Source organism: Anopheles arabiensis, chromosome 2, assembly GCF_016920715.1.
Source record: "Anopheles arabiensis isolate DONGOLA chromosome 2, AaraD3, whole genome shotgun sequence".
Classification (NCBI taxonomy): Eukaryota; Metazoa; Arthropoda; class Insecta; order Diptera; family Culicidae; genus Anopheles; species Anopheles arabiensis.
In genome coordinates this window covers 5,540,001-5,556,155 of record NC_053517.1, presented here as the reverse complement: position 1 = coordinate 5,556,155, position 16,155 = coordinate 5,540,001, and the positions used below count along the sequence as shown (strand labels likewise).

Here is a 16,155-nt window from a genome sequence, read left to right as displayed (position 1 = left end):
TTGAAACACAGTATCGAATTTACATAATTTGAAGTGCATCACAACAATCGATGGGAAAACAATGCCAAAATTTGTCGGAAGAAAAGCCACGTTTGAGAAATAGCAAAACCAAAAAATTATCCAATTTGCATCGGGGCGAAACGCGGCGCCGCCACCAACTGTCCCGAAACGTCAGAATCAAATTTTGACATCCGCGCGACTGCGAGTGTGTGCGGTCGGGTTTGTTTGTGTGTGCAATCACAATACCGTTGATTCCAGTTTGGTTGTGTACAGCAGGCAGAGGCAGCAGCAGACGCAGCTAGTTAGTTAGTTTGTAGCGAAAGAGTGTGTAAATGTTTTAACAAGTGACCCTTTTTCGAGCCTCCCCCGTGCCCTGTCCGTCCGATCCATCCAAAAACCGGCTCACTAATTTCACCGTGAAGGACGCGTACCACCGACCCAGGTATCGGGCGTGTTTGTGTGGTTTCGGGTTGATTAGCGGCGGTAGCATCCGGCGGGTTCAGCGGAACCAACCCGGACGTGCGTGAACAAAAAGGTGTTGCGGAGGGGACTGCAGCAGCAGCAGCAGCAGCAAGGTGGAGAGTGGGGTGGTGAGTGTTGCAGTTGCAGTGTACCGTTTCTGCCAGTGCTAAGAAACCCGTCGTAGGAAGCGGGTAGGAATGAATAAAAAACAGTGCAAAAAGAGAGAAAATTTGCAACCCGATCGACCTATTTAGCAGTTTGAGGAATTGTTTTGTGCTGAAAGACGCGTATCGTAGTGTGAGTGTGTATGACGATCATCAAGAAGTGCATTTAATAGGGACGATCGTAGCTGGAAGTGGTTTGTTTTCGTCGTTATTTCGTTCACCTCTCTCCCACCTCCTCACAAACGCTCATAATTCGCAACGGCGTCTCTTTAAATTGGCACACAGGCACACAAACACACACACGCACCGGAGCTGTGGTTTGCGAATACGGTGTGTTTGCGGTGGTTTACACACAAACGCGCACCGCGAAAGCGAAAACAGACGAAAAATGCTCATTGTCAGCGATTGTATCAGCGGAAAGGGATGGAGGTGCACACACACACACACACGCACACTACTCAGCAAAAGAAGAAGACCCGATTTACGCATCGCAGTCGGCATTCTTTGGCCTCCCCCTGCCCGGTGGGGATGACCAGGTGGTGTGGGGTAGGAGGACGGCAAAGGTGGGCAAGTAATTTTCGCGACTCCGCGCGTTCGCATTTTAGCGACGTCGTCGTTGACGCCATTTGCCGTTTCTATTCACGGGGTAGACGCTCTAGCCGGTTTTTGCTAGAGGGACGCGACGAGATGGGCACATTTTCTGCGCTTGCCTACGTTGCTGTGTGCAATTGTTTTGCTCTCCCTGCATCGGTGTGTGTGAGTGAGTGTGTTTTTCTGTGACAGAGAGGAAATGGAGTGCTTTGATGAAATGTGGAAAAAAAAATCGCGCCCACCCAAAAAACACAGAACCCTTCACTCAAGGGTTATGATGAGGCGTTAAGGACAGCTTTGCAAAGGTTCGTCGCTTGCCGCCTCTACCGGTTGCCTCGATCGTCAACCGTTCCGTCGGAAACGTCGGCTAACGGGTGTCGGGTGTTTTTTTTGTGTTTGCAAATTGGCAACGGTTGACGGTTTTTGTTGCAAAAAATAGATTGGGATCACTGCGTCGTTGTCGCCTCCGCTGCTGCTGGCCGCCGGCCCACATTGGCCCTCTATGTTTCTAACCTGTCTGTCCTGTTAGTTTCCCTTTGCGTGTACCGGTTTTGTCCATTCCTCGCCACTTGCCCTGCTCTTGCCCCCTGCCCTGTGCGAGAGGGTTCGGGGACAGGTTTTCGGGTTGTGGATGTGTCGTTCTAGAGGCAGACAGAGAGAGATAGAGAGGAAGAGGAAGCGGACGTGGGGAGCCGATAGGATTTCCTTTCCGATCCAATTTTCCCCACGCATGTTTCATTTCCTCACTTGGCGACCAAAGAAGTGTGTGTGTGTGTGTGTTACATTTGTTTTTACAATTTTCAACACAATCCATCCCCCTATCCGATTAAATGGCCATGTGTGTGTGTGTGTTTCTGTTTCCCGTTGTTTTTCAACCCACACTTCATACACGATTCACCCCTTTTTATGCTCGAGTGTTGGGCAAAAGGAACCACCTTGCCCATCTGGAGAAAGAGTAGGATGGGGTCCCAGTCCCTATTTTCGCACTAAATTTTGGCATATTATATTTTCCCTAAATTGAAATGTGCCGGGAAAACATGTAAAACAGACATTTGAACGCATTGTTGCCCATTTTATTTTACTCCTTAAAACGGTTCATTTAACACACATTCTCGTTTTAATTGCAAGATTTTAAAGATGTGGCATATCTCAGCTTGCATGTGCCGTGTTGTTGCTGTTGTTGTCTTAAGGTTTTTGTTGCTATTTATTTGACGATTTTCACTCAGCACTGTTTGTTTGCTTGCCTGCCAGCTAGCCGGCCTGCCTGCCAGCCTGCCAGCCCGGTTGGCCTGTATAGATGGTGCCGAGTGAGGTCCGCGATGTGTGTTTCGGCCGGCCGCTCTGCGTACGTGTCCTATAAATAATTCCCCATAAAGTATCCACCGTGAGAAGATGTTCTATTTTTGCGAGCCAGTAAAGAAAAATCAGTCTCTAAAAATAGGATGCGTGTGTTGTATTACACAAACAAAAACATAGGGAGAGGAGGGGGTGTTGGTGGTGGTGGTGGACCAGTTGTTGTCCGAAATTGATTTGCTTTTGCTTCTTTTTCTCTCACAGCTTTCCCTACGTGAATTCATAATTTTACATCATCCGTCCCACCCGGTTTGCACCCACCTGCTGGTGCGGGGTGCGCCCGATGCTCTGCGTTCAGGGCCAGGAGTGCGATCGAGCAGCAGGGGGGCTTTGAAACATTGAGCTACAACTAATGGGAGTTAGAGATTAAGTTCTTAGCGATGGGGCGAGTGATAAAACGCAACGGAAACGCATTCCATTAGCGATCATGACCGGAAAGTGATGAATGAAAGACGAACTTCACCTCTGAGCAGGGAACGGTAATCGAACGCTTGATTCCTTGGGCTCGGAAATGGATCCAAAAGGGTATGGGTTGAAATTGGAATCGATTCATCCGTTGCCCCATCAATGTCCATGAAAGTCCATGGAGTATGGACTGAGTCTGAGATGCGAGGTGACACACGCACGTTGCGCGATAATGTAGCGAGCAGGGCCACGGATCATTCCACGCGCTATTTTTATCTTTCCCGGTGGAGACCTTCCCTTCTCTCACTCTCTCTCTCTCTCTCGTGCACACAGTCGTTGGTCGGTATCTAGGACCAACCCAACTCACCCATGGCCACCCAACCACCCAATCCCTCCGTCTGCAACCAAAGTTGGCAATGGCACTCTTGGCTTTATGCTCTCGGCATCGCACTGTCCTCGAAAACTGTCCCAAATTTAAAATAACCCACGACAGAGCAAACAAACAGAAAAAAAGAACCGAAAAAGCAACACGTTTCGGAAAAAAAGGATATTTTTACACGAGTTCAATATTTGCCTCCGCCAATCCGCGCTTGAAGGCTGTATGCCGTACACAGTTGTCCATGGAAGTTGTTATCTCGGATTTCGTAGCACTCACAAAGCAACGAAGGCATGTGAACGGCATCCTCATCGGTACGCGTCGTCCATGAATCATATGATCGAATCGTGACTCAGCAGAAGCGCCGAAAGTGGCGAAAGTGAGAAAGAATTTAAATGCCTATATCGACACCAAACCCTGCCTTATCTGACAGCGATTATCAAACCATCCACTTGAGCTTCCAGCAACCTGGAAAGCGTTGCGGAATGTAATGCCCTCCTTAATCGTATCGACGCGTGTTTGTTTTGACAAAGTGTTGTGCTGCCAATGCTAATGCAAAATTCCGTCAAATCCATCTTTATCGGCAGCGCAATAAATTACGACAATCGGAGGTGTAATTGTCCCGCTCGGTGAATGCATAATTCGTGTCGGTCGACCTTTGTCGGAGGCACAGTGGGCACCTCCAGCGTCCAGCAATGCCCAAATGTGGGCCTGATCGAGTTTCCGTTTCCGTGGTGTGTAAATGGGATAATTTACATTTCCGCAACGGGTGTCGCACGTCGAAAGTGTTTTAAGATCAGATCGCCCCTATCTTCGGATCGATCGCATCGTTGGGGTTTCGTTTTATGGGCATAATCTAATGGGAGCGTGAGATGGAAAGGTATCAGGTATCAAAGGCGCAATTTCGCTGGTCAAATCGGTTGTTTGTTGTCTTTGATAGACAGCTAACAAGCTGGTAGGTGTTGTACGTTTCAATCGAATTTGAAGGTAAACAATAATTACAGCAACAATGCGCTGCAATGTTGTCTGCTCGAAGAGCACCTTAACCAAGTGAGGCTTGTAAGCATTAGAAACCCCAAAACGGTTGTTTGTACTTCCGTTCTATCTGCTTCCTTCTATTCTTTGTCTAATGAGCCTGCACTTAACTGGCCACTTTCACCGAAGCAATTGCTTTCCGCGGACGATGAAATCAATCGAGCACGTCCGTATCGAAACGAATCCCCGAACCCTCCATTGTACGCTTATTACATGACCATAGAGCTTAATTGGCTTTTTAATTTTCAAGACAATGTTTAAGATATTCTACCAAAAAAAAAAGCAGTACGAAAATCAACAACATAGCAAGAAAAGCAAAAACAAATTGAGCACACCGAGCACAACAATGTAAGTGGCACACATACGCACACATCAAGTGGGAGATTTAAATACCTCCCCACCCGGTGCGCTCAGCCCACAGTACATTACGGCAGTACCCCCAGCAAGAAGATCAAAAAGCACCAGCTGCATTAGTAATTATGACAATTCATTAAATTATCTCTTTCTTTCAGCACGCCCAGCACGCGTGTGTGCCGGTTTTTTTTTGTGCATGCTGGCCAACCGGAGCTGCCACCGCGCGTAGTAGTACGTGTGAAATCCATTAGCTACGGCTGCTGCACGGAATTTTGGGCGGTAGAAAGGAAAGCAACAAAAAAAGAGTACAAAAAATGAGACCAACTCGCGCAAATGTGTAACATTTTTACGCACCATTGAGTTACGCGTTGAATTGGCGGCAGATTCCGATGTGCGTGGTGGAGCGCACTCCGATGGCGATTGAACAAACCCGATGGGCATTAAAGCGGAACCACGCATAGATTGATCGAGCTGCTGATCGGAAGTGTGTGAATTCCTTCCCTCTTCGCTCCCCCCGATATATGGGCTTCCTCTGATGGAGAGTGCCGATAGCGATCGCGATCATCTTCCTAACCAGAAGCAGCAAGATGACAGTCCCACGAAATGACAGCTGTATCAGCCAGTAGCCAAAACGGTTCCGTTCTAATCGGTGTGTTTGGTGTGCGTTTGGAGTTGTTCCTTCGCTTCTTTATTGTCATCGTTCGTCGCGTAATTTCCTCCACCACGCGGCATGCCATGCACCCGTACGGAACGGAACGATTTTCCGCCCGATGCATCCATCCATCCAAACTCACCGCTTCGTTAGGGTTCACCACGGGTTCAGAATCGGCTCTCCTCTATGTTCCACACACACACACACGATCGACAGGGTGTTAAAAGTGCTTCTTTTTTTAAAAATAGATCCCGTCGTGAGCGTGTGTATGTCGTGCCGTCATGTGCATTAGCGGTGAGGAGGGGAGCTAGGTGTGAACCGGCCCATTGCGTGGATGTTTGGCACACGCACGCACGCACACGCGTTACGTTTTTGGCACATTTTTCGTGGGGGGTTGCGTTATTTGATCTAGCAGAAGGTGTCTCGCACTAATTGGTCGGCACCGGTCTACCGGAAGGTTCGGTGATGGAGTCGGAAGCCAAGACATCGAACCGCCTGAGACATTTCCAATTAGATGACAAACGATCGTTTTGTTTGATCAGCGCATTCGACGGCTCAATTAACCGGGGCGCTGTAAGGTGTGTGTTTTAATGGGCTGTTTTGTAAGTTTTGTTTATTGTTCCTTCCACCTCCCCAGCCGTCTGTCCGCGGGTCTAGCAATCGATCGAAGGGACTGCTAATCTAGGAACGCAGGCGCTCTTGTTTGCACCCGGGTTGCGGGTTCGGTGCGCCCGCTCGCTTCGTCGCTCTTTGTCTGCCAGTGGGTGAGTTGGTGGGGCGAGCGCGAGTTTTTATCTGCTTGTTTCGTTGCTTGCTGTCGTCGTCGTTGGGTCGGTTGTGCCCGAGCCTACCCCAGGCAGCGTCAGTTCCGTCTGAACGTTCGTGCGTTGCTGTTGCCTGTGCTGCTGCTGCTGACGATAGTGTGGCCACAATTGCGGATACGTGTACACAAGACGCTACACGGTAAAGCAATTCAGCGATATCAGCGCTTGCTGGCTTATCTTTTGGGTGGGGAGTTAGTTTGGGTGTGTTCTGCACCTGTCCTTTTGTTGTTGTGTTGTTAGTAATGTAAGAAACAGTGGCTCCAGGTTGAATATTCCGCGTGGGACGCGGGATGCAAAACGCACCGTGCACGTGTGGAGGTTGTGGTGGTGCTCTGTGCGTAGGCACAAGATGCGTTAAAACAAGCAATAGATTGTATGTGTGTGAGTGTGTGTGTTTGCAAAGCAGTGCGAAGGAGAGAGAGAGCATGTGAAGTGAAGGATTCGATTGAAATTGCTAGTGCGAATGCGCGCGCAACCGGCCGAGAATATTACGCGCCGCCGCCACCGCGCAACGTACTGGGCGGGCGCGCACGGGCCAAGTCCAACGGGACCGATGGGCCTTAGTTTTGGGTTCGCTACCGACGCGATCAGTCCGACGAAACGAAAACCGTCATCTCCATCACCTTATCTAACCGTAAAGTAGTGGTTCGTTTGGTCGCTTTTCACCTCCGTGTTCGCTGGCGGCGGTTGTTAAAAAAATCGACACAATTTTGGTTTACTGCACTGATTTTTTGTTTATTTGCTGTAGTGTGATTGTGTGTGATAGAAGCAATGGAAGAAGAGGGGGAAAAACAAAATATGAGGCTCTACGTATTTTCGGTTGGCTGATTTGAAACGATCGTGATCATGGACTGTGGACTGGAATGTGGATCGCTTTTGGAATCCCAACTTTGCTCGCAACGTTTGAAGTGGATGTTTCGTGACTGCTGTGCGTATGATCTTGGATATCTGGCAGATGTTCTGGCGTGTGTCTGGAGCTCATCCATTTGGGGTTGGGATTTAAGCCGTCTGTGCGCTTCAATGATTTGAATTTAATTTAATTTTAATTGGAGGATTTCGATATCCGTCTGTCTTCAAAGTTGTCCTACTTCATGTAGATCTACTTTTGGGTTCAAAATATACACTCATATGTAGAGCCAATTATATAAGAGAAGGTTCTAGATGTGTGCACGGTGACTGAAGTATCACAGGCCTTCTTTTGCAACAGTATAAAAGTAATGTTATCAATTTCTTCTAATGTACCTCTAGTAGAGCCTTAACTTCTTCCAGTTTTTTGCTCCAATTTGCTCCGTATCTTTGTGTCTAATTGTGCAAAAGAAGGAAATTGATCGTCAGTTCAATAGTCCACTAAAACACACACACATACGAAAACAGCACCGATCGTAACCTTCGTCATTGTGCTGTAACGACTGATGGCTTACGTCCTACCGGGACGAGCGCGTTACGTATTCAACCCATCCACTGGCAGTGGTCGAAACATTCAAACTGTGTGTTGCTGGCAAGTTGTCGATCTAATTGCGAGCAAAAAAAAAACGCGCACTCCCGCGCCTACTTAACCGTGGATCTTCCGCGATCCGTGGCTTGCTGCTGTGCTTTGCTTGCTGTGGTGCGTTCGAGTGTACTTCTTTCCCTTATTGCTCCTGCCTGTGATATATGCTGGGTGACGAAAAACGACAATTTTGAACTCCCCCTACACACCCACCGCTCTTCTTTCTCTCTGGGTACGCTTCAAGATCAACGCAACTGTCAGGATTCGCTCAGCGCGTTTACGAACGGTGTTGAGCGATTGAGCGGATAAGGGTTAATGAAGTTAACCAGGAACGATCTCTTTGTCTCACTCAGCTCACTCGGATGTAGTAGCAGTGTGTGAGAGAGAGAGACATAAAGAGCGAAAGAGATAGAGAGTGGATTTAAGAGAGGAATAGTGTTACTGTGCGAGAGAGCGAGAAATTGGTGGTTTTTGCGGTAGTAGTTGGCACCGAGCGCCCCGCTGTTAGTGGTTGTTGTTTAGTGAAGCAAAATTTCTCTATTATTTTTTACCCAGCCCAGCTGAGGAAAACATCCCCCCCCCTCGTCTCGTGTTCGAGCCGAGGATCGACCACACACTCTCTCTCTCTCGGAAACGGAAAGAGAAGAAAGCAAACGGCGTAACGAAGAAGAGAGCAAACAAAAAAAAAAGGTACAGCCGCGCCGTGGAAAACCGCCGAGGTGTGTGCGCAGTCAGTGGTGTGGTACCAGTGTGTTGTCTACTTAGTTGGCTAGTGTGCGCGATAGCGAGTGCCAGTGCCTGTTCGAACGACGACGACGACGGCGAGTAGTGCGGCGTGAGTTGGTGCCATAATATCCTCTTTCTCTCCGTGTCGTGTGCGATCCGGGTGTGTGTGCGTGTGTGTGAGCGATCGAACGAAAGCTCGCTGCAAAGATGATGGAGAACGGCGGATACGTCGGCCAGTACGGCGGCGAGGAGAACTACATGGAGCAGGAGGAGGAGTGGGAGCGGGAGGGACTGCTCGATCCGGCCTGGGAGAAGCAGCAGAAAAAGGTGAGTTCCCCGTGGGGAAGGACAGGGGGATGGGGGGAAATGGAGTGAAAGAGCTGGGGTTGGGAGGGAATTCAGGGTCAAGATTTTGAGGATCATCTTCGAAGATGATCAAGATGAGCGCGGGAGTGGGGGTGGGGGATAGATCATCACTTGCATCGGTTGCTATCGGTGACGTAGTGTGGGAAAAAGGGTGACGAATCGAGCATGACAGTGACGTCGGGTCTCGAGTGACGCAAACTGCGCCTACTGGGCAACACCGATTGACCCACTGCGAGTGCGATGAGTCGCCGCAGCAGTGTCCGCGCGGATCCGGGAGCTGCGCGCTCAAATCCATTCATGCGTCAGCACGACTATGATAGACGGCGAACTTCTCTTTCTCTTGGGATGGTTTGGATGCTGCTGCTGGTCGGGAACACCTGCTGATGATCGATCGCGCAAAAGCGAAGCACATAGAGCGAAGCAACTCGCGAGTGATGTAACACACTTGCTCGATCATCACCGTGACATTGTTGCTGCTCGGGCCGCGATGACCCCGTTCTCGGAGTCTGTCGGGGCCGAGCAGGGGAGGGGGTGGTGGTGGAGCTAAATTGCACATGTGGGCCTGAAGAGAAGATGTGTCTTTGCATCTCAAGGTTACCATTTCGCATGATAGAGCCGTCCAACTCTGGTGAGATTTGCAACGAATCGCATTCTAGTTCGTTTTCTTATTGGAAAAGAGAAAGCATGCGGTTCATCACGGCCACATGTCGCTTTTCTATTCCACTGCTGCCGGAGAGAGCACCAGACCAACACTGCCAACAGTGTCAACTGTCGAACGGATGATAAATCTTCCCACAGCCAGTCGCGGGACGTGTGGAAATGTCATCGAACCGTCGAGCCACTTTGAAACGGGCGAATGAAATACGAGCTGGAAAATCTCCCCGAGATATTTGTGAGAATGGTGGAGGATCATCGCTCTTACGCACCCCATTTAGCTTAAGCTTTCTTCCCTCCCCGTGTGTGTGTGTGTCTTTAGCTCTCCCACTTCTGGGTGGAAAAAAGGACTGATCTATTTTCGAAATCACCGTTAACAGTAAAGCGCTACGAACACGCTACGGTGTTGGTATCTCTTACGATCGTCGCCTTCAAAATCACCCTGTACGTGCGTGTGTGTGTGTGTACATTTTTTTTTGTTTTGCCAAAAAGAAAACTTTCTTTTTCCCTGCTCGTTACATCGCCCCTTTCACATGACAGCCAAGTTCTGGTACGTTCCGTTGGGCGTTGGTTGGCGGCGGGTATTTTTTTTCTTTCTTTTCGTTGTTTTGAGGCGAACACCCCCCGAGACCCTCTTTCGCACGATGTTGTCAGAGTTTAAGTTGGCATGTTTTGCTGCCATGGCGATGCTGCTCTCGGTCGGCTAATGGGGAGGATGGGTTGGTGCACACACGCAGGCGCAACTGTGGCGCCATTGCCTGCTCTCTGCGGCTCCGAGGAAACCGAGGAAAACTACTGTGCGTCTCCATCTGCGAGGCAAACGTCGCTGTCTGCACGATCACCACCGATCTTCGTAAGGTGGTCGGGAAAAATAAATGTTGGATTATTTAGTTTGTCAGTAAAGAGTAGAAGAAAATAAGGAAAATCATTGAAAACCCTATAATAAACTGTTTCAAAAGTAGTGCGCGGGATGATGCTGTAAAACTCATAACGATGCTAAGAACGTGCAAATTGCACAATTTGCCCTGATGCACCCGTCAAACAGCAACAGCAGCAGCAGCATAATACAATGCAACGTTTAATGCACACGCATGTGGGAACTCAGATCGCAATGTGTCTAATCAGCCATTGTGGCGGAGCGGCTTGGGGAACACACACATGGGGGAGGATGGGCAATTAATTGGCTCCGAACCGTCCGTCCGTCCGTCCGTCGAATGGCAATTAGGATCATCGATCGATCGCATTGCGCTTGTAAGCGACTGAAATGAAAATGCCACGCGATGTTGGCGGCGGCGAGAGCGGGTTTTATCGCGCGTTTGGGCGCTGCGGGTATAATTAGGGGTCAGGTCGGCGTTTGCGGTGTAGCGGTCGGCCTGCTGCTGGCGCCTGCCATAACCTCTTTTTTGTGTGCATTTTCTGTTGCCCATTGTAGTAAAACTATCGCTAGCTAAAACGTGATGAGGGCGTTGGGGATACCTATATATATTAAGTGGTTGTTGCTTCTAACGCACTTGAATATGTGGAAGGGAAGATGCGTGGGGAGGACAACAATGCTACTCCTAGACGCATTGACCGAGTAGTAAAGCAAGATGAAGAGGAGGAAATTGCGAAGGAAACACAAGAAGCACACCATGCACCCATATGTCTGAGGATGAGCCGCCGCCAAGCGGCGAGGAAAACGAAATCCGCGCGCCACCTCGAGAAAATGTGGTTAAGGACAACTAAAATTAGACTATGAAGTGTATTGGCCAAAAAAAGAGGAGAGGGGGAGAAGGAGGAAGAAGAAGAAAAAGAGTCAGTTGCTCTCTCTCGCAGCTAAAATGCTTCGGAAATTGCTCGGGAATGTGAGGTAAGAAGAAGGGTACCATTCCAACCCTTCCTGTCGTCCCTGCGTGAGAGCATAAGGGTTGTGCGGATCGGAGGAACGCATTACACACATTACACAATATTTGTTGAGCAGCAAAATGGGCAAACAACAAAATGCAACACAGCTTTCACTCTCGAGACTTTGTTTGCCGCCATGCCATGCCATGTGGGGGGCTGATGCTAATGCATGCATTACACAAAGGAAGGGGCAAAAAGGGTGGTGCTCACATTAAAATTTGGCCAACAGAATCCGATCGGTCGTCCTCAAAACATTGGCCCGCAACAACAATCGTTGGCGTGTTGTGACCCTTTCGATGGGAGGTGAGGTGAAGATCCGCTCTCTCTCTCGCAGTGTGCTATGTGCGCAAGAGCATACCCATGTGATGGCGGCAATGCGCATGTTCCGGTGTGGATCGTGCGTGCTGCTATTTGCGTACACACCACTGCACACAGATCGGCACAGCGTTCGGCAGCACGGCAGTTGCAACTAAAAATATCTCCCACACCGTGCGCGTGTACCGAACGGTGGTCGCCGCCTGGCTGCCGGTGGTCATCGGTGGATGCTGTGTCCGATCAGCTCCCTTCTTTCTCCCTTGGGTGATCTAGTCAATTAATGCTGCTTTTGCATAGGAAACACATCGAACCATCCATCCGACCATCGCTATTGCATATTTCAGACGCAAATGGTTCAGTTTTGACATTGAGCGACCGAAGAATTAGCACTTGCGGTCTAATTCGTCAGAAGCTCTCCAGCTTAATTATCAATAAAACTGAATTTGCAGAATTTACACTGACGAACATCTGTTGCATTTCGTACGATTTTTTTTGGAGACAGTTCCGCTTATACTAATCTAATCTTGGACGTCATGCTTCTTCTGTTTTTTTGGAACGTACTCCGCTGGTGCGAATAAAGACGTTCTTCTTCCCTTCCATTCTGGTTCCACGATATCTAGGGGCTGGATTATGGGTGTGAAATGAAGGTGGGTGTTTTTGTGGGTCGATGCGGTGTGGTGCAGTGCAAGAAGCGCAAGTGGCGGCAAAACATCTTCGTTCGTTTTTTCCCCATGAAAACCCATGAATAAACAGCGAAAAAATGCTGTGCTGCTGCTGCTGCTAGTATAGCGACGGGGCTCAAAGCTCAACACGCGGTTCCGTATTTATAGAACTCGAGAAAAACTGCTTCACGGAGAAGAACGATCATCACACATTTTCTAACGAAGTGTGGACTGCTGCTGCTGTGCTGGGTCAAGCAAACATCATGGGGAAGAAGGAGGCAGCCCGCGGCTCGAAAAATGAAAGAATCAGCGGTGGCCGTAATTTTTCGGTCATCGCGTCGCTGAACAGATTTTCTCATTGCCAATTTTCATGTTGCCCTCATATCTGGTGGGTCCCGCCCCAATGCCGCCGCCCCCTGCTGCGTGTGTGTGTGTTGTTTTTACCTTGATCCCTCTCCGCCTCTAGCCTTCAAGCGCGAGCGAAGCAGTGTGACACAGGGTTGTGAGATGAAAGATACAAATAGGCAAACAAAACCTGGGTGGGGGGGGGAGCATGAAGGATACAAACGAACCGAACAGAGGTAACAAAAACTGGGTGTTTAAACACAACTGTATTTTGATATGCATTTTGAAATGAAAATGTGAATATTTATACTAATTTCTTTATTTCTCTCTTTCACCCCCCTCAAACACACAGACCTTCACCGCCTGGTGTAACAGCCATCTGCGTAAAGCCGGCACCTCGATCGAGAACATCGAGGATGATTTTCGTAACGGACTCAAACTCATGCTCCTGCTGGAGGTCATCTCCGGTGAGACCCTGCCAAAGCCCGACCGCGGCAAGATGCGTTTCCACAAGGTAAGACATGCGTAAGACAGCCCGTAAAACACACACTGTACAAGTGTGTTTGATTACTCTCCTTAATCTTCTGCCGTGTCATAATGAAGCCGTCCCGCCAAATCTCTGTGTAATAAATATCTGTCACTTGTGATGGATCGTATTCTGGGCCGTTAATAAGCTCGCTTCTGTTGCTGAAAGAGCGCTCCGTTCGCGATTGGGAGAGAGGCGTTCATTTATCAAGCAACATTGGGCGAAGATATCAAATATGTGTGTCAGGTGGAACGCCCACGTAGAGAGCGCGCGCGAGGGATATGAATATTATTTTAAGACCTTGCAAATGTTTATTTAATAGGTGTGTGAACCTGCAGCAAAGACAAACAAAAATTGTTGATCAGGATATGATGATCTCTTTCGCAGCATCGTAGAAGTAGTAGAGAAAGCCTAATAGGATAATTTCTTCCTGTAATATATGAACTCAGAATCTTATTGTCCTCAGACATTCTGGTCTAGAGTTACGAGATCATTCTGAGAAGAATTCTTACGATCGTTTTATGATTCTATTGTGAGGTTTCGATTTAAGAGATTTTAAAAGGATAAGATCTTCCTGGAGTTCATGAATCTAAAATGTTGTAAAAAGAAGGATTTTTAAGTTATTGATGATTGAAGTTATAAATGAAGAATATATTTATTCTATGATGTTCTTATCATCAGACATTCTTATGCAGAATTACAAGATCTTTTCAGAAAATTTCCTAAGATCGCTACCAGCGTTCTAATCTGAATTCAATGAACGGAACAACAGGTTGTCCCTTTACTATATTTAGAACACTCCAGAGATAATAATAGCATCATTGATTGATAGACAAAAGTTTGATATGCTCGTTTACTAATGTATCGCAAATTGATCGACAACTTCAACATTCACGGTCAAGATATCGGTCGAGCTTGCTACTCGCGACACAAATGATTGATTGGCGGATCGGTCGCTTTCTTATCGCCAACATGGCCAACTTTGTAAGAATCTAAGCAGCTATTGCATACTACACCTGTGGTGTTGTGCATTCATGGCAGCGCTCCAGAACAGGCGCTGAGGGAAGGTCTTACCACCCTTTTGTGGTGTGGAGTACAAGGTGGTGTGGTGTGGAGTACAGCTGAGTTAACAGTGTGCTGTGCGGTCTTGTGTACGTACCGCGTACTAGATTGACAGGTCAGCAGTCTGGCCAAGGTCGACGTTCTTACCTAACCGTGAACCGTTGGAGTAACTGCAAGGCGGCAACGGCGGGGAATGGATGGTCTTAGATCCAGAGTGATCGGAGTGACGTCTTGCGTTTCCTCGGAGCAAGGTGTGCACGCGGTGCAAGGTTTATATACATAGTCACGGCGGTGTGTTACCCTTGTGTGTAAACCCACCTTCGAAAGCGCCTCTTGCCGGAACGGAACGGGGGTGTGAAAAAAGGGCAATCTTTGTGACGCGTGCCCACGCGTGAGTCAGATCGAACCAAGGGGGAGGGGCGGTGGTTGTTCTGGTGGATGGCGAAAGAACACTGTATAGACAGCTGACGGTACAGGTCCCTCCGAGCAGTGCCCGTGATGGACGACGAGTGTGTGCAATGGGCCGAAGGTGTTGTTTATCTGGGCCATAGCTGCTAGCGAACGATGACGGGGTCCTTCTGGCACGATCCTTTGCCAATGGGTGGTGGCGCAGAAAGGGGGAGGGCGGTCAATGTTATAATTTAATAAATCATCCGTAGGTTGGAATGCGTCCAAAACTCAACCCCGTGCTGCGTTTGCCAAATGGTAATCAGTAGGAACAAATATTTTTCCAAATGACATCCTGCATCACCTCCCCCTGCCCTGCGCTCTCTGCTTTCAGGAGCGACGATGTGTCCGGTGTAGCGAGAGCGAGGAAAATGTTCAATGAAAAGCCGTGTCCATGACTCATTAGTGCAAGTGAACTGATGAAAGATTTTCCACCTGAAGCCACAAGCCGCCACCATCGGTTCGTCCGGGATGGTCACTTGTTTTGCTAATGTGCGGTTACCTCCTCCTACTTGTCCCGTCCTCGCATGGCCACATTTGATTGGACACGAAGGTCTTGTGCAATTACACAACACAACCAAACGCAATGGGGGAGCGAGAGAAAAGGCCGGGGAAATATTTATACTTTTTTTAAGGGTAAAAATAAAGCGAAAAATTCCCCGAGGTAAATATTCGTGATGGGGGGCAAATACAGTCACACAAAATGAGAGCAGTTTTCGTATCGTTTTGTGTTTGAAGGACGCGATTTTCTGAGCACATGACAGTGGTGGGTGATGTGTTGTTTTGTATACCTGTCGCCGTTGATTACGGGGCATGAAGAAACGTAAATATGGTCGGCATACATTCGTGATGGCGTACAGAGATCGTACGCCCAACTCAACACTTTGGTCATATTTAACTTCAGTTTTTTGTTGTTCCTTTTAGATTTGAACGCCTTCGGTTCGTTACAGTGGTTCGTACGATCTGTTTCTCGCTGCATGGCACAGGATGGCCACTAAATGCGGCTGATCGATCGAACGATCCCGTGCATGATCAATGTTGTTTATTTGCTCTACGAAATAATGGGACGGTAAATATAACCTTATGATTCGTCAAAAGTACGTGCAAGGCGTCCGCTGGTATGGTAGGTGGGAGACATAAACGCGGACGATCCCTCCCAGCAACACCCATCAGCTCGCTTGCTTGCTTGTTTGCCTGTGCACCCATTGATGAGTGTATTTAGCAGCGTTTTCGTAGCGGGGACCCTAAAATACAAACACGGCAGCACGGCAGCGAAGCGAAAATGGCAACCACGGTAGCGAATATTTTAAGACATCTGAATCATCCACCTGTTTGTTAGCTTAATGATGTGCGGTGTGGAGGAGAGTGCCGCTGCTGTGGTCCCGTTTTCTTGCGCGATCCTCCGTCTTCCGGCGCGTGGTTCAAACCATCCTGTGAGTTGCTGTTGCTGCGATTGTCTGCTC

The 16,155-nt window shown here is 48.5% G+C and overlaps 1 protein-coding gene across 10 annotated transcripts in view; it reads left to right on the top strand.

Moving 5' to 3' along the window:
* Positions 1-349: 349 nt before the first annotated feature.
* The window catches only part of LOC120896965 (alpha-actinin, sarcomeric), a 22,661-nt gene continuing 6,855 nt past the window's right edge, over positions 350-16,155 (top strand). For 3 of the 10 annotated variants that reach the window (XM_040301509.1, XM_040301519.1, XM_040301518.1), the window contains exons 1-3: positions 6,724-6,850; positions 8,261-8,758; positions 13,010-13,171. In XM_040301509.1, the coding sequence (XP_040157443.1) occupies positions 8,639-8,758; positions 13,010-13,171 (282 nt within the window). In that variant the 5' untranslated portion in view covers positions 6,724-6,850; positions 8,261-8,638. Of the gene's footprint in view, positions 443-6,231; positions 6,401-6,723; positions 6,862-8,260; positions 8,759-13,009; positions 13,172-16,155 lie in introns of those variants that run through there. The other 7 variants (XM_040301516.1, XM_040301511.1, XM_040301514.1 and 4 more) reach the window with 7 other exon arrangements.